Genomic DNA, 18,284 nt, shown 5'->3' with positions numbered 1-18,284 from the left:
TTCATGCTAAAGACCAGCTCAGATGTTGAAGTTTCCATGGAAGTACTGTGATAAAACTAAACAAGAATACAGGCATTGCTCCAAAACCTCAGTTAACTCTGTGAATAATTTAAAGTTAACTTTAATCTAAAAAATGTATTTAAAAATCTGATATCTAAAATAAAATGTGATATTTAAAATAAAATAACCCTGATATTTAAATAGTTCTATTATGCTCATATAAAATCTTAAGGGGTCTGTATGTGTATATATATATATCTTGAAGTTAAAGTTTTTTTTTTGGCTGTAAAAAAATTAAGAACTCCTGATATAAACCTGGAGTTGTTGCACTGCTGGATATTTAAACTTTAAACTGCTCCTAAGATAAGACACAGTGAGTCTAGCCACAGCAACTCCTATTAGACAACTTGCTTACATATCATACTCAAATTTCACTATTATCAATAGGATTAACCCTTTCATTTGTAAGTCTATTTTTCAAGAAATTCTGCTAAGACTAAGAGCTATACTGCTAATTCATGTAAATTGACTTACTAACAGAAATGGCAAACTTGCATTAGGAAATGATAAATGATTTGTATAAATATCACTGCAAATTCTCTAAACAAACTACATGCTCATCTTTAACTGATATTTTCAAAACACTGTTCCCTTCGCTTCCAGATGACTCTTACACTATACAGTATTTTTAGTTTCTGGTACTTAACCTAGTTAAGTAGCAATGGTGTAGATTTAATTTAATTTTATTTCATTTCATTTAATGTGTTTATTCTTAAAATACACAAGACATTTCTAATATTTCTGTTAAAGAAATTGGACAAATTCAAATTCGTTCCATAGGAAGAGGACAGTATGAATAAATTAATGGATCTGCAAGGTCATTATTTCACCTTGATAACACACCAAGCTTCAAAACTGCAGGAAATAACATAACAGTCAACATAATGCTATAGCCCCATAAAAGATTAAAAAAGCACCAACAAACACATTCTTCACTTAGCAATTAATTAATTACAAAAATAAAATCAGACAAAACATAAAACATTCTGACAATTCGAAATTAAAAGCCAAACTGACACTATACATTCTTCACTGACATCTACCATATATTGAAAGAAAAAAAAAAAAATCACAACTTGAATCTGTTCACAGATCATACTGTACAATTACAACTTTATATTTTCGTACAAATTGTGGGCCTGTGTATGTACTCTGACTTGGGGTAAAGACGAACACAGTGCAAATACGGTAAAAAATTAACAACAGTAATTTACTATGTAAACCAAAATTTTAACAGCAAAGGGTTTGCCTTCATCAAGCCAACATAAATAAGTTAACACTAAAAATGGTGTGACTAAAGGTCACCAGAGTAAAATCTAAAGAAAGATATTTTCAAAACTTACTTTAATAATTTATTTCAATAAAACAACTCTGGGGTACACTTTTTGTTATCAAGAAAACACATTTGTTATACCCCTGAAGGTGTTGTAAAAAAATCTCCTTAGAAAGGATATTTGATCCACTTACCTAAAATTTTTTTTTTTTTTTTTTTTTTTTAGCAAAATCAGGACAGAGCAAACCATCACTTACACCAGACAAACTGCCCTATACCAGTCAAAACCAAATAACAAATCATGGTGATAAATAAAAATAAAAATAAGAAAAGAATAATATGGCCTATCATCAGAGCAGTTTAGTAGACTCATGTAGTTCCTTGACTGTGAAACTTCAGGAAGCAGTTGTGATTGCGAGAAATACAGAGGAAAACACAGCATTTGAGACAACGTACTCTAGACATTTGCTCGCAACCTCCAAATCTACACCTGGCTTCTTCACCCTCGGAAAGTTGTTCTGGCCAGTGGCCCAATCCATCATATCGTGTGGCTGCATCAGGTAAAGGGGTCTCAAAGACATCCGAACGCCCTCTGGATGCATTTGATCCCGACCGTATTGGTGGTGGAACATATGGGGGTGAGGAGTCTTGCACAGCAATGTTGCTGGAACGAATTAAAGCTTTGGAAACTTCCAATCGGAATGCCATAAGTGACAGTGGCTCTGGAAGATGGCTTTGATCTTGCTTGTACTGTAGCCAAGAATTAACTAATGCCAGATCAATAAGGTCCCAAAGTACAGATTGTGGCCAGGCACTTGGTGATGGGCTTGTGCATGGTGTGCGATAAAGGCTTCTCAAATCTCTGTTCAGGTTTGCAGCTTTGATTGCCCTCTCAAAACCACTGACAAGCGATGTTGAGCGGGACTTTTCCTTTGTTACTGCTGACAGGATAAAGCCATGATGGCATCTGAACAGTTTTAGTTTCCCATCAGAAGTGACAAACTCATCACCTATTTGCCCCCTAGCACCACCAACCTTGCCAGCACTACGCACTCCTGCCTCTAGGAGATGCTCCAACATGGAAGGTGTTGATAGCTCAGGCTTGCAAAGAAATACCATTCCTTGATTATCACTTTTTTCACGAGAAACCATTTTCTGAACAATTTCCTCTCTGTTACAGTCACTGACACGCAAGCTAAAGTCCATGACCAACCCAGCAGCATTTATCATGACTGTGTGATGTAATGAGTGTGTTGGGTGTCTCTGAAAAGGAAGGAGATACTGGTCAACTCCATAGTTTCCATTTCGTTTAAGTGCTTGACAGCCTTCTCGAACTCGGTTCACTATTGCCTGAACCTTCCACAGGGGATCTTTCTTGGATACCAAAGTCTCTGTGCAATTATGTGCATCCTGATCCTTATGTGCATCCTGTCCATTCCAGTCTGGCCTATCCCCTTTAAGACTGGCCAATCTTAGATTAGATGCAAGTTCAGAAAACATGGCTGCAGACATGGCATCAGCAATCAGTGGCACTCGGGTGAAATCATCCCAGTACAGCTTCATGCTTGGAAACTGAGGGTTAATCGGAGAGAAGGATGTAGACCAGTTTATTTAGCATAAAATTTCAAGTCTAAAAAACACAACTGGAACAATATATATTTTTAAATTTAAATTAAATTACATTCAATTATTTTAAAATTAAATTAAATTTTAAATTACATTCAATTATTTTAATGTGCATTATTGCACATTATTTAATTTTACTGCCAATATCCTGTGGTATACAGTTAAAATAACTATAATTTTGTCAATATTTATGGACCTGGCTGAATGTTATTACTCACCTTTAGGGTTCCCATTGCAATGTGGATTCCTACAAACTGGGCCACCTCCTTTTCGGTAACAGGCTTTAGCAATTTTGACCCTTGCCCTGTGCAAGCTGCAATATCCTTCCATATATTCCAACTAAAATACTGAATGAAGTAGTCAATGGGTTCACAGTGCTCTTTACTGCTTGCCCGTTGGTCGTCTGCATCAGGACAACCTGTATTTCTATTGAAAAAAGAGCAACAGAAGCTACACTTAAGACAAATGTGGGCACTTTTCCTAATATAATTATTAATGGCAACAAGACTTACTCAGAGGTTTTTGCAGGCTGCTCAGTGCTGGACATTTCACACTGTCGCACTGCTCCATTGGCATAGATACCATGGTAACAAGACATAATGTGAGTTTCAGCTTCTGGCTCAGAATTGACACTATCGAAGTCCTCCATATCTGATGTTTGGGAAAGGAATTCTAGAACATCTTCGGGGCTCTGCTGCTCAGCACCAACACTGCCTGCATGTGACACAGTTGCACATTCATAGAAGGCAAAGTATAAATAAACTAAGCTTATATATAATGAAATATAATGATTTACTTGTTTTTACACAATATTACACTGCCACTATATCCAGTGATGTTTACTCTGATTATATCACCAACCCTGCCAACGTTTATGAGTTTTGCATGGGAGTTCTGCAATTCAAGAACGGAGTACAATAATACGAGTCATTACTCAAAAATACACCAAAAGAGCAGTGTTTTTCTCCTCAGTAAAACGGGAGATGAGCCAATCAACACATGAATCTGGAAGCCCCATCCTCCTTGTTTACTGCTCACTACTACGGAAAAAAAAATCTGCAGATTCCGAGTGCGCAACTATGGGGAATATTATTACCCTCCAGTACTCTCTTCAAACCAGAAATCGTGGAAATACTTGTTCTTGTGTCTTTTTTTTTCCTGCCAGTTCTGGATGTTTAAACTGTTTTGTTTGTTTGTTTGTTTTTTAAACCTTTTTTTTATGTTAAATTGTGTGCAGGGAAAAATCATATTGCACAAGCCTAAATAAGCTCTAGTTAAAGCAAAATGTTTAATTAAACTATACCACTGTTACTTACCCTCTTCAGTGCTTGAGTATAAATTATGGTGCATTTCCATTTGAGGGTATCCTATCCTGATCTCACACTCCTCTAATCCGGGTGCACCCCCTACAGATTGGTAGAAATGACAAATTAGTGATATGTTGTCCAGAACTTCACTTCCAAACTCTCATTACCTCATTAAATATTTACTGATCTTACATGGGCCTGTCCTCTCGTCCGACACTTCTGAACCTGAAGTCTCTTGGTTATTAACTTGAGGCTCCACCAACATCTCCCCCTCCTCCTCCTTTACAGGGTAGAAAATACACTGCTTAGCAGTAGACTGAGCCACCGCTGGGGAACCAGAGGAAATTCCAACTGTGGAACGGTCCAGGTGCTTTTCTTAGAGTGTGTGATAAGAAAAGGTATTCAAAAATAAACAACAGCTGCAAAAGAACTTGCAAAACAACTAGATTAATTAGATTAAAATATTAAAATGTATTTTGACTTAACAAAAATACTTACCTAGACATGGATTGTGATGAATTTGCATATGTTGAGCTTCCTGTAAAATGTGGGGATCATTTGAAATTTGTTGATCCTCAGCTTTTACCAAAATCATCTGGACTCCTTGCAAAAAATCTCCATCATTAGCCTGGACATCATGGGGTGTGAGAACAGATGTACTGGCTTCTATTTTCACATCAGTAGAGGTGCCAGCAGAAGTTAATCCATTATCTGACTGTTGATTGCCCTTCAATGAAGACATACATAACAAAAGTTCATCTCAGAATAAGAATCAAATAAAAATTCTTGATTCAAACCATTTGCATTCGTCACATCATGTGCGTAAAGTGGTGCACAAATTTAATAGAGTAAATCTTCCACTAAATATATTAAAAAGACTTAGACCCACAAGCAATATTATTAGTATCAAACAATGCTGCAAAAACAAACAAACAAACAAAAAAAAAAATACTCAGACTTTGAAAAAGTACTACTCTCATTTTTGTGACTTCTGTGATTTTTTTGCTTCCATTTCTGTAGGTGTTTGCATGTACTGCAAAGGTATACAATAAGAAGGCTATAAATCCTGCTGGCTGAACCCCATTAGCTATTGTTCCTGTATATTGTATTTTACTTTAAATAATTGTATAACATATAATTAGGATGTCTGTATTGCATACTCAACATAAACCTACCTGTCCTCTCATTCCACTCTGGCAGTTTACAGAGATTCTCCCCTTCCTTAAGCTACTGGAGAAACTACTGTTCTTGTCATGTTCTCCAGACTTCTGAGTTAGGGAACCATTTACTGATTTCATCACCTCCAAAGCACTTGCGGTAGCAGGTTGTGGTAAGACGTATACTTCACGAACCTCTGAAGACTCCTTCAAGGCTGAGTGTATAGAAGCTGCGGTGGCATTAGTGGCTTTTCTGTTTTTGAGTATTTCTTCATTCTTTTCCTCACTGTTACATGTAAGTGAATAAAGCTCAAAGACAACCTGACAGTCTTCTTCACTGGCCACCATCTCTTCTGTATGTCTGTTTTCAGTAGAACTTCTTTTTCCAAGTTGCCTCTTTCCCCTACCCTTGCTTCCTCGTCCTCTTTTACCTCTTGTCATAGAAGTGTTTGTTTGGCTCGCTACTGTCTGAACGGATATTTCGTCTGCCTCTTGCTTAATCTCTGATTGCTCTGTTAAGTGAGACCCAGCATTATTAGTGGATGCTAGATTCACAGGTTTTGTTGACAACTGGTTCTGAATAAAAGATGGATTGTGACTGTGTGTATTGTGGCTTGCTAGCCCTTCCTGTGGATCAGAGACCTTGTGGGAGTTATTTTGGGAGAGGCTGTATAATTTAGTGGATATATGGTAATCTCCTTCATTTTGGTCCTCAACCATGACCAAATTCACATCTGAAGGCAATGCCTCTTTAACATCCATGCTTTGGTGTGGCTCAGACAGTGAGACTGGTGGAAGTAAGTGTACATCTAGGTTTTCCGGTTCTCTTAGCTTAGTTTTATTTGTTTCAACATGACAGGCAGAATTTTTTCCAATTGCCTTTTTATTTCCAAGTGGAGGCTCCTGATTAAGAGTGTCATCCTGTTTACCCTCTACTTCAACAAAAGTTGTTGTCATTGGAAAAGAAGGTGAAGGATTAAGGGCTGGGAATGAAAGCCTGTGCTCATTCCTTTGTTCATCCCCTAAACCAATCTCTCTCATCTCCGACTCCACATCCCAGTCTGTTGGTACATGTATTTCGAAGTTGCTCGAGTGGACTGTATTTGTGGGCATTATTTCTTTTGGCCTCAGGTTAACTGTGGGCATTTCAGAAACATCACAAGATACAATAGACTGGAGGGCTCCATTTTCAGAGTGCATCAATGCCATGTGCTCTTGCAAAGCAGACACCTCTGAAAAGCTCTTCCCACAATCATGGCACCCAATTATGAGCCGAGAAAATGGAGGGCTTAGTGCAATTTCCTGATCTATTTTTGCAGGAGCTTTACGCTTCCTCACAACTTTTTGCTTTGCACCAGAATGGAAGTCACAGTTAATAGGAGATGTTTGCAAATGAGAAGATTGCTTTGAATCTACTTTGGATTTCTTTCCCATTGTTTTTGCTTTCTTTTTCTTTTGGCTGAGTGCTTGCAGTGATTTATTTTGTATCGCTTCCTTTGCTGGCTCCACTGAAGTCTCATGACCATAAATTTCTTTGGTTTGACACTTATGTATTAGTTGGTGGTCTAATCCTGTGGTCTTAGCATCCAACTTGTGCACCTTCAGCTGTGGTTGCTTATGACCTTTCAGCAAAAGCAAGGCCTGTTGCTTTATTTGATCTACGATTTTGGTCTCCGATACAATTTTATCCTTCTCCCTTTGTTTTGCTAACTTGTGGCTTTTCTTATTTACTTTCTTCGCTGTGATGTTACTCTTTGCTTTCTTTTGGGAAGTTGCCTCAGTAATTTTGCCTCGCTTTTTCTTCTTCGGGACAGGGGTTTCGTTTTGCTGGGTCTCCTGGGTAGACTTTCCCTTCTTTACCAAATCTCTCTGGTTTTCAAACTTTCTTTTCTGTGGTTTTCCTCGAAGTGCTTGTTCTGACACCTTCATTACTTTTTTTTCACAGGGGAGATTAAGGGCATGGATGAGCCCAGTAGACTTTTCAGATTTCCTTCCTTTCTGTTTCTGTTTCAACTTTTCAGTCTCACTGTGTATGAGAACAGGCACATTTCCTGGATCTATGTCTTGTTGATCTTTATACAGACTGTTGTTGGATATATTTAACAGCTTTGGCTTTGAATATTTTTTCTTATGTTGTTTAGATCCAAAATGTTTCTTTGTCGTCTCTTGTTTTTTTGGTGTCTTTGATACAGTTCTAATTTTCTGATTAGGTGTTATGGGTAATGAACTTTTTGCAACTTCATCCTGAGTTTCCAAGTACTGGGACTTAGGGATCACCTGCTTTTTAGAACTTTTCTTCTTTATTGGCAGTGCCTTCTTAATGTATGTGGAATCTTCTGCCAAAAGAGTCTGGTCTTTGGTTTCCACTCTGCTTTGCTGTACAACGGATTCAATAAAGAGTGCCTGCTCCAAGGGAGACCTTTCTTGATCGTGCTGTATATTGCTAAGGGAAGGTTTATTCATCTGTAATATTTGATCGTCTGATGACAGAATTTCCTTTAAATGCTGTTGCTCTAACTGAGCTTCAATCTCTTGACTATTATCAAAGTTAGGATTTCTCTGCTCAGTTTTTGGTTCTACTAATGAATCTTTTGCTTCCATTGCCTTTTGACATTGGTACTCTACATTGGAATTGGTCTTATCAAGTTTATCTAGATTCCTCTGCCCAGTTTGTGGCTCAGGTTCTACTAATGAACTTAGTGCCTCAGATGCCTTTTGACTTAGAGGATCTGCACTGGTGTTCATCATCAGTTCATTATCAGGGTTAACTACATTCCCCTGCACAGTTTGGGTCTCAAGTTCTATTAATGAATCTGCAGCCTCAGAGTCCTTTTGACTTGTCTCTGCATTAGTATTGGTCTTCTCTGACACTGTGATGTCTGTTTTCTTGATCACAAGTTCCTCCTCACTCGTTACTCTACTTTCAGAATCATTTTTCAAAGTCAAAGATGAATCGTTCCCTGTTTCTGGAGTTTTGACATCTACTGCATCTTGAATCTGCTGTTCCTCTGTTGTAAGCAGAATTTGATGACTGTCATCCAACTGAGGAGGTAAAATGTCCTTTTCAGTCACTTCTGGCAGAGGTTCATACTGAACCTCATTTCCCTGTATTCCTGTCATGTCTGATTCAACAACTGTCACCTGTTTCTCTGGACACTCTGCAGAAATAGATGTCTCACCCTGGACCACAGTTTTCTTTTGTTCAACAGCAACCTCAACTTCTAATGATTCTAATAATGTGTCTTCCTCAGTTCCAGTTGATGTTGTCCCTTCATGTCCTTTCTTGTCCCCTGCCTGCTGAAGTACAGCATGTTGAACTGTTGGCTGTGTGAAATCAAAATGCAATGGTTGTATGAGGCCCTGTGACTGTTGAATTCCAGAGCTTTGTGCCTGCAAAGGTAACTGATCAAGACCAAGAATGACCAGCTGATTTACTTTTTGGACATTTCCCATCTTCTCTATGAGTCTTTTAATCTGTTCAACTCCAAGTGGGCCTATTTGCTGTACTGCCTGTCCAGCGGCTTCCATGTGTGGTAGAGGTAGTTGAACTACTTCAGTCAGAGTTGTAACACATGGGCTTCCTGCTGCCACAGCACCGCTGGATGGTAGAATGGATGAGCACTGTGAGTGCCTTGTCTTATTGTGATGCAGCTGTGATTTGGCTGTCTTGAAAGATTCATTACATTGTGAGCATGCATATTTCCTAGAGGATGTACCTGGAACAGTAAAAATTTGTCTGTATAAATATCTTGTTACTCATGACAAATCATATACCATACTCATGCCCAAGGAATGCATTTTGCATGCAGAAAGTTTCTGCCATGCCTTTGGGAAAGCCTTAAAATGGTCTTTAAACATGGAAAATTTTTCAATTAATTTATATGACTGAACTGCTTTGATACCAACAAATAAAAAAGAATGTAAAATGTATAGAACAAAAGAACCCAGTAAAAATGCTTATTATATATTAGTATACATCACTGCAAGCTTTGCATGCATTTGCTAGAAAGGCTGGTACATTTCTTCAATAAGTGTTGCCAAGAATCACCTGTTTTAACAGATGGAGGCAATTCAATTGATATGATTCTATGGACCATGGATAACTGGCAGGGGCAGAGTGTAACACCTGGACACCTCTTTGTGAAGTATAACATTATTTGCAATAATTTGCAATTATTTGCAATGTCTACTTTTGGTCGAGCCCTGGGTTTCACCTGTGAAGACTGCATTTGTTGTTAAAAAGGATAAACCAACATGAAGAATAGAGAGCTGTCCTTGGGAGAAAAGCAAGTGATTGTGAAGCTGAGAAAAGAGGGAAAATCAATCAGAGCCACTGTACAAGCATTGGGCCAATACAAGAATTTGGAATGTACTGATAAAAGAAAAACAACAGTTAATGACATCACCAACAACCTCCACAGGGCAGGGGTGAAGGTATCACAATCCACTATTTGAAGAAGACTTCGAGAGCAGAAATATAGAGGCCACAAGATGCAAACTACTCATCAGCTGTAAGAATCAGAAAGCCAGATTGGAATTCACAAAGAAATATTGATTGGAGCCACAAAAGTTCCAGAACCAAGATTAACCTCTACCAAAGTGATGGAAAGGCCAAAGTGTGGAGCAACAAAGAATCTCCTCATGATCCAAAACACACAAGCTCATCGGTCAAGCACAGTGGAGGTAGTGTCATGACTTGGGCTTGCATGGCTGCTTCTGGAATGGGCTCACTATTCTTTATTGATGATGTAACTCATGATGGTAGCAGCAGACTGAATTCAGAAGTCTACGGAAACATTCTGTTTGCCAATTTCCAGAGAAATGCGTCCAATCTAACTGGGAGGAACTTCATCATGCAGCAACACAATGACCCAAAGCACACTGCCAACACAATAAAGAACTTCATCAGAGGGAAAAAAGTTTTTAGAAGGTTTTAGACTGGCCAAGTCAATCGCCAGACCATAACCCAATTGAGATCTTGAGACACAACCTTCAATTCCAGCTGGTTGATGTGGCTGACCATATCTCATACTGTCTATTACCTCTGTGCTACCAAACCACTCCATAGCTTATAAGAGTGGCACCTGTGGTGAATATTTCTCTCTAATGGGCCACCAGTCCCAACTTGACTACTTTGAATTGGATTTTGAATTGGAGTGCCTGCCCTTGGAAGTACAAGATTTTTTGAGCTGGGTTAGGTGTATGCAATATAACAATTTAATCATCCTTACAGGATAGTACTCTGCCACAGTATCCAGTGATGTTTATTCTGATTATGTTATATTACCAAACCTGCCAACTTTCAAACATTTTGCATAGGAGTTCTGAAATTTAACATCGGACTTCGCTAGTGCAAGTTATCATTCAAAAATATGCATAAAGTGCAGTCTTTCTGTTCCTAATAAAACATAATATGAGTCTCATATTAATCTAGAATGACTGTTTACTCTTCATTACTGGAGAATCACCTAAAACTCCACCATCCACCTGAGTTTTCGCAATTGACAAAGTTCCCGACTACACAGGTGATAATATGCACTCCTGTGCTCTTCCTAAATCGGAAATGGTGGAAATGTTTGTGTTCCTTATTGTCTTCTTTTTAGGCTGTTAGTTCTGGAAGATTATATTGTTTATTGCAATTTTTAAATGGAAAAGTGTGAGCAGAGAAATATCAAGCCTATTCAGGGGCAACGCCACACAAGCCTGAATAGGGGTAATGGGAACATGAAAATGTTCAGGCAAGTCCACACATTTAAACCAGCCCTACGCCTGCACTGCTGGACTACATCAGTCACCTGTAGCAGACGAAAAAGGAGCTTTCTCAGGACCTGGTGCAACCTTCTATTAAACAGGAAAAAATTAATTTCTTTTTTGTTTAGAGAAAGGGCAACTTGAATAGAGCCCTTTATTTCAAACCGTGGCATCTTCCTTTTCTATTGCACTTCTATAGTCCAACAAGGATGAAATCTGGTACAGAGCAGTGTGAGCAGTTTGATATGCACGAGTTCTTAAGCCGTGAAAAAGCTGGGGGTCGGCAGCATTACTGTAGTTTGTTTTACTAAAACAATGTCGTCAGGACCCATCAGGACCCACTAATCTGATTTAGACCATTCTCTCAGATGTTTATCAGGGTGTACAGACACATCGCCAACCCCACCCCCCCAAACAATTATAGACCTATTTACTAACACAGGGGAAAAGTGACACAGGCAAGCAAAGCAGATTCCACACAAGTGATTTGCACATGCCTGGTGACACATAAACCAAGTTAGCAGAGTTGCCCCCATATCCTTGTCCAAGTGTTCCACTGACTTCTGATCTTTCTTCAGTCAATCAGCTCCTTTACTGTAGGGTCAAGATTGGGGTCAAGGAACTGCACCAATGCTAGCAGCAAAAGAGCAGATATATTGCAATTGCATGCCATCTGCAATGTCCTCACCAGGCCATCATCAGTGCATCTGCACTCAGCCCTTTGGGCAGCACACATTTGGAGTAGTACCTAGTCTGGTGAGAGCACAAGTGTCACGACACAAGTATCAGTAGCAGGCTTATTGCTAAACCCGAACTGCTTATGAGTCATCATTCTATCCAGAAGATACACCACAGAGTCTGGCCCTGCCTGAATGCTGTCAATAAGTCCTTGAGCTGTTACATAGTGAATTCTATTGTAATAGGTGCTGTTTTAGGTTGCATCGTGCCATTATACCCGAACCTACCTGGACCACAGCCATCTTTACCATGGCTATCAGTTCAAAGCAAAAGCAAATTTCATGAAAACTTTAACAAAAAACTTATCTCTCTTATTCTGAACATGTATAACGTTAATGAATTTTTTTCATTACATTTTGTTACTTGCATATTTTACAAAATTTGGGGTTGGCCTTAGACATGATTCAGGGACCATGACATATTGGGTCATACTGGGCACAGAGCCTATTCTCACGCTGTCAAAACATGTTTCTGCTACTCTATCTGTTACAAAGACTGTCTAACATTATTTCACTATTGACACTCATCAATCCCACACATTTAGAGGCCAGGTAGTGGTGGGAGGTTTAACCGTAGACTATTACTAAGTAACACATTTGGGATTTTTAAATCCCATTTCTACAAAAGTAGTGTAAAACAACAAAGGCAACTGATTTATCTGTCCTAATACATAATTTACAAAAAATTATTTATGCTTTTTATTTTGTAGTTGTATATGGATTTAATTTGTTTTTCTGAACGTGCCATGCAGAACCCAGAAGTATGTTTCCGCATTACATGTCTTTAGGCATAAAGTAAAATTCTTTCAAACATGTTTAACGTCAAATGAAGTTGAGCACCAACCAACAAAAATTAAGAAAAGAAGCCATAATCTCAAATAAGATTACTACACAAATTAAGTTTTTCAGTTTACTCTGCTTGCAACTCATTCATACAATTCTTACTGGCCGGTACGTCTATCTTCCTTTGGAGCTTGAAGCTTCATGTTTGTGCTTTCTCACTATGAGTAAGTAAATATATTGTGCAAATTGTCTGTGTCAAACTGTCTGATTATTACAAATACATGTTACCACTGTATACAATCCAATAAATGTATCAGCCTGATAAAGCTTAGTATGAACAATGCTGCTCTAGGTATAAAAAGAATGTTTATTAAATTGATGTCAGTTATAATACTAAAGTGAAATTAACCTCTTTCCAGTTACCATCATCTCACATTTAAACACATGCAGAGCAAAAAACAAAAGATGCAACACAACACAGGCTGCATTATACAGGACATCCAAAGATTTGCTGCCATTAAGTTTTGTTGAGGGCACAAACACACCAGACCAGCAGCTGCTTGTATTTTGGTGGGGCAGGACGACATTAATAAAGACATAGCCTCAAACAAAATTAAGCTGAGAAGCTATCACACTTGACTTATGCTATAGGCTACTATCTAGTGAATTTTTAGAGTAACCCCATAATAGGCAATTGAGAGTAGACATTAGACAGTCATCCAGCATACATTCTAGCAGCTTGTTGTGAGCGGTGTTAGATGGACCTTTTTCAGCTGTGTTCGATGTGTGTTTCCCATTGTCAGTGAAGCGCACACCAAGAGCTAATATTACCCAGGGTTGCCAGGTTGCAGCAAAATTCCAGGCCACCTACATCTCAGAAACCACACAAATAGGACCTGAAACTATTTAAAAAAAAAAAAAAAAAAACTTGTTTTTGAAAGCCAGAAAAGCGTAAAAGGTAGTGACATTTTGTCGATTTCCTGACAGTTATGTTATGGAGAAGTTAGTATGGTAAAGTTCTTTTTTAAAATGCAAAGTTTCATTTTTTTAAAATGCAAGTCACACATGCTGTCTTGGGACAGACACAGTGTCCTTGAAATGGTCAATTCCAGGGCAGTGAGCACATAGTTAATGCCTCCACTTCCAAGAGATTTAGACAACTGCTAAATGAGTAGAAGGCTTGTTGTATGTTTATAAAGTGACTATGGGGCAGTCCGACCACGTGATGGGAAAAGTAACTACTTTATGTGGAGGGAATACTGACTATAAAATAGGAAGCTGCAAATTAGCAGGAATCCAGCTAAATTAGCAGGCTCATAAATAAACAGCACATGCCATATCAAGGGTAAAACCACTCAACTACTCTAGCAACACATTAGCCACAAGTTCTGCTAATCAGCTAGTTGGATGGAAACATGGAATATGCTAAGGAGAAAATGCAGAGGCAATCAAAAAAGTTTGAGGAATGAACTCAGGGGACAAAAAGAGGTGCACTAAGTGCCGTGCTCCATATGGTGGAAACTCAGTATTTGTAGAAATGAACATCCGCGAACAGAGAGTGGCAGCTGAATAGCTAAATGCAGGGCAATAATGCTAAAGACGGCAAACCAACTCGAGGCTCACAGGCGCTATGGAGCCTTGAAAGTGTTCTATGAAAAATTCTTGTAATATATAAGAAAGAACACTCACCAAGGTAGAAAGAAATGAGAGGATGCCATGCCCACACTTGGAGGACAGGTCATCTGTGATTACAAGCTGCTAAGCAGATAGCTCCGTATCAGAGCTATGTAGTCCAACATGTGCACAGGGAAAGAGAATGATTGCTGTATGATGGTGATATTTATTGCAAATACTGCATTGTAAATCACAATATGATACTATATGCACACAGGAAGGTATCCAGGTGTAACACACTGCCTCTGTTGGATAGAAAGGGGTGAAACAGAACCAATCAGAGACCTCTACTTGTAGCCTGTCGGCACACAGGTGAGGATATCTGGTTTACTCCCCACTAACTTCTTTAAACAAAATATAGAGGATTCGCTAAAGTATTTTCAGCGGTTACATCATGCTCCAAAAATCTCACTGTGTCGCAATGTTCAAAAGTTTGTTATCTGGGTAAAAACTACTGCACAGAAGTGCGTTTACCCAGAAATGCAGACAGGCAATTAGATTGCAACCTTCAACATTCTGAAGCTGTACACCATGCGTAGAGCATCTGAGGCTGAGAACTCATCACTGCTAATAAAGATTCAATTATGAAAACCTGAAGACTTTCTCAAAAAGAGGCTTAAACACTACAGGTTGTTGTTCTTTCAGCTGCTCCTGTTGGGGGTCGCCACAGCTGACTACTGGTCCGCACGTTTGATTTGGCACAGTTTTTTTTTTAAATGCCAGATGCCCTTCCTGACGCATTCCCTCCAATTTTATCCGGGCTTGGGACTGGTACTGAGAGTACACTCCCAGTGGCTGGGTTTGTCACTCTCAGGGGCAGTGAGAGCGTGGGATCCTTAGCCGCTATAGACCACCAGGGACCCATTTAAACTCTACAGGTAATCTGCTTAAAATGTGGTAAAATATAAAGGTTATTATTCTATAATTCCATATTATGATCTAAAAAGAAATATAATTTTTCCATCAACTATCAAACCAGATTCCAGACATGAATTCTACATAGACAAAGTTTAAGCAATTATCATGAATTTTATGATCATTGAGAGGGATGCTTTACATGTGAATGCATTCTAATATAGATTGTCACCCAGTGCAAAACAATGGTACGATTCAGGTTCATGTCAGTAAATGTTGTATGTCCACGGAAAGTTCCTGCAGCAGGAAAACTTGAATGTGCCACAGTAAATAATAGTACCGACTGTAACTGTTTAGACGCACATAATACTTACCCTTACTCCTCTTTTTCTTTGTTTTGCTTGTGGCATTTGTCAAGTTTTCTACACCTTCTGTCTCCTCCTTCTCATGTGCTTCCAGGTGCTTCTGGAGAGCTTTGGGCATGGTAAATCTCTTGCCACACTCTTTATGTATGCAAACATATGGCCTTTCTCCAGTGTGTACGCGCTGGTGGTACTTAAGCAAAGTAAGGGTTTTGAAGAGCTTGCCGCAGTCTGAGCAGGTATATCCCTGCTTGTTATAGTGCACCTTCTTATGGCTTGTAAGCTCAGATGATCGGCTGAAGGCTTCTCCACAAATGGGGCACTTAAAGGGCTGCTTCTCTGTGTGAGCACGCTGATGTGCCATGAGCTCTGTAGAGCAGGTAAAATGTCGATCACACACATAGCATGCAAACAGTGCATCTCCAAGCATGCACTGCTCGTACTCAGTGGGGTGGTTCATTTTGAGGTGACGTTGCTTGCTCTTGTTGTCACTGAAGATGATATGGCACTCCAAACACTGCAGTGAGAGCTGAGATGCTGCAAATGGATCATAAACTAATAACTTCTCAGCATACTGCAAGTTCAAGTTGTTTTCAATACAAGTAGAGAAAGAACAGAAAAATGAAAACATGACAATAACTAAAAGCCAATGCATTTCATACACAGTAATCAACATAAAAGTCAGGTAAACTTACAGGTGAGGGGGATCACGGTAGGCTTGGACATGTCCATTTTTAGTGGATCCATTCTGTCCTTCTTTGGTGGGATGAACTTTCTGACACTGTTATCCTCTTTAGAGATTCCTGTCTCTCCAGGAGTTGTAGGGTTAGATGTCAAGTCTTCAAGGGACACTTCACATGATGGAGCTGAACCTTCTGAAGCTTCACTGGGATTTGAGTCTGATACTGAACTGTTGACCTCTATTATCTCATTTGGCATACCTGGATCTGAAGACTGATTTGACTGAAATGGATGAGTAGTTATTTCATCTTCAGTAGCCTCATATGTTGAAACTGCAAGTGCATTTTCTTCTGGCACTACCTCCGCTGGAGATATTGGTTCAAGTATTGCTTCTGATGGGACGTAAAGGTCCAGTTTCCCCTCTCCCAGGCCGATGATCTGGGCTGTGATGTCCTGTACTGTGTGATCTAATGCTGTTCCTGCAGGAGCCACATGCTCCAAAGCTAGAGACATATCTCCTTTAGCAAGAAACAGATCACTGACTGACTGACTGGCGAGCTCCATGATCCTCAGCTCCAGAAGGAATCCAATCAATGAAGACTTAGAAGTAGTTAAAACTCCTGAAATGCACACAACATATTCGCAAATGTTTAAGGCTGGAATATTTAACAAGACTGACAGTTCAAATAATAATACCAGTGGTATACACACCGATACTAACAATGGACAACAATCTAGGCGAGAGACTGGAGCTTTTCCGAGTATCTTTAATCGAAAGGCAGTAGGAAAACTGGAAAGTGGTAAGGAAAGGTTGAATGTTGTGCTCAGAATGAATAAAGGTTTGCCATAATGACCAACAGTGCTCATTACCCACTAATGTGTTATTTAGGGAATGTGCACGGTGGCTATATTCAATCAGAATGTGCACCACTACAAAAATTAATAGCACCAGAATGGTGTGAATACTTTAAAAACTAAAAAAAAATGATTCCGACTAATAACTGCTTAATGCTAGCAAACCCGACGCCCATAGTTCGCTGAAGCTGAGGCTGAAGCAGAAGCTAACTATGGAAGCTGAAGCTAGGCTACCTCTGCTTTATTTAGCCTTATAACGCTAACTTAACCCTACTGATACATTTCACCAAAAACACACACACGTATGCTATGCTACGACGATACAGTATGTTCATTACAGTCACTCTAATGCACAAAAGGTTACCAACGTGCTGTTATTTTGGCCCATTCAGCCTACCTGCATTGTTTCTTCTTTGCAAGCATCACCAGCTACTACCACATCAATACGAAACCGGAGTGTGTGACGTCATGGGGGGGGGGGGGGGGGGGCAGCAGTTGCTCTTGGATATTGTAGTCCTTTGCAGAGGCACTCAATCAGCATTTTTCATGTTTATTTATGCCCAGTGCCTCTGAAAGAGCACTTTCCATTTATTAAATTTGTATAAAAAAAGACTGTGCAAAACTCTATTCATTTAATTTATCCAGTGGAGATACATACAAATACAATACATACAACATACAAATACAAATACATACAAATACAGCTGTTTATTCACCTACCATTTCAACACCACCTGAAAATGGGGATAAGTCTTAATTCAGACTTCACTTTGTTTGGGGCAAAAGGCTAGAGCCAGCCTTGTTCATGAACAAATGCCCTCTTTAGATATTCCTTTTTTGTGTAACACTGCATCCCTAGGACATACAATATTTTTACTTTTCATGGTATAAAATGACTTTTGGGTGGCGTGGTGGCACAGCGGGTAGCGTTGCTGCCTCACAGCTACAGGGTTCGATCCTCAGCACGGTGACTGTCTGTGTGTTTCTGTGCATGTTCATCAGTGTCTGTATGGGTTTCCTCTGGGGTCTCCAGTTTCCTCCCACGTCCCAAAAACATGCCAGTAGGTGAGTTGGCTAAGATTAATTGCCCCTAGGTGTGAATGAGCATGTGAATGTGTGTGTGCATGGTGCCCTATGATGGAATGGTGGTCCAGGGTGTATTC

General features: G+C 39.3%; 1 protein-coding gene across 2 annotated transcripts; it reads right to left on the bottom strand.

The window, feature by feature from the left end:
• Positions 1–271: 271 nt before the first annotated feature.
• Positions 272–17,592, bottom strand: LOC113526741 (uncharacterized). 2 transcript variants are annotated; one of them, XM_053236615.1, is made up of 10 exons: positions 17,519–17,592; positions 16,281–16,886; positions 15,598–16,122; positions 5,442–9,139; positions 4,765–4,993; positions 4,459–4,641; positions 4,276–4,365; positions 3,472–3,673; positions 3,178–3,385; positions 273–2,905 (listed from the first exon to the last, which is right to left on the bottom strand). In XM_053236615.1, exons 2-10 carry the CDS (start codon positions 16,828–16,830, stop codon positions 1,703–1,705), a joined length of 6,888 nt encoding a protein of 2,295 aa, XP_053092590.1. In that variant the 5' UTR covers positions 16,831–16,886; positions 17,519–17,592; the 3' UTR covers positions 273–1,702. The 2 variants fall into 2 exon arrangements, with proteins under 2 accessions (XP_053092592.1, XP_053092590.1); XM_053236617.1 differs by lacking the exon at positions 15,598–16,122 and having other exon boundaries at positions 272–2,905.
• Between the last annotated feature and the right edge of the window lie 692 nt (positions 17,593–18,284).

Source organism: Pangasianodon hypophthalmus, chromosome 1 (assembly GCF_027358585.1).
Source record: "Pangasianodon hypophthalmus isolate fPanHyp1 chromosome 1, fPanHyp1.pri, whole genome shotgun sequence".
In the NCBI taxonomy this organism is placed as follows: Eukaryota; Metazoa; Chordata; class Actinopteri; order Siluriformes; family Pangasiidae; genus Pangasianodon; species Pangasianodon hypophthalmus.
Note: the sequence above shows the minus strand (reverse complement) of the source record. Positions and strands in the feature narration are given on the sequence as shown.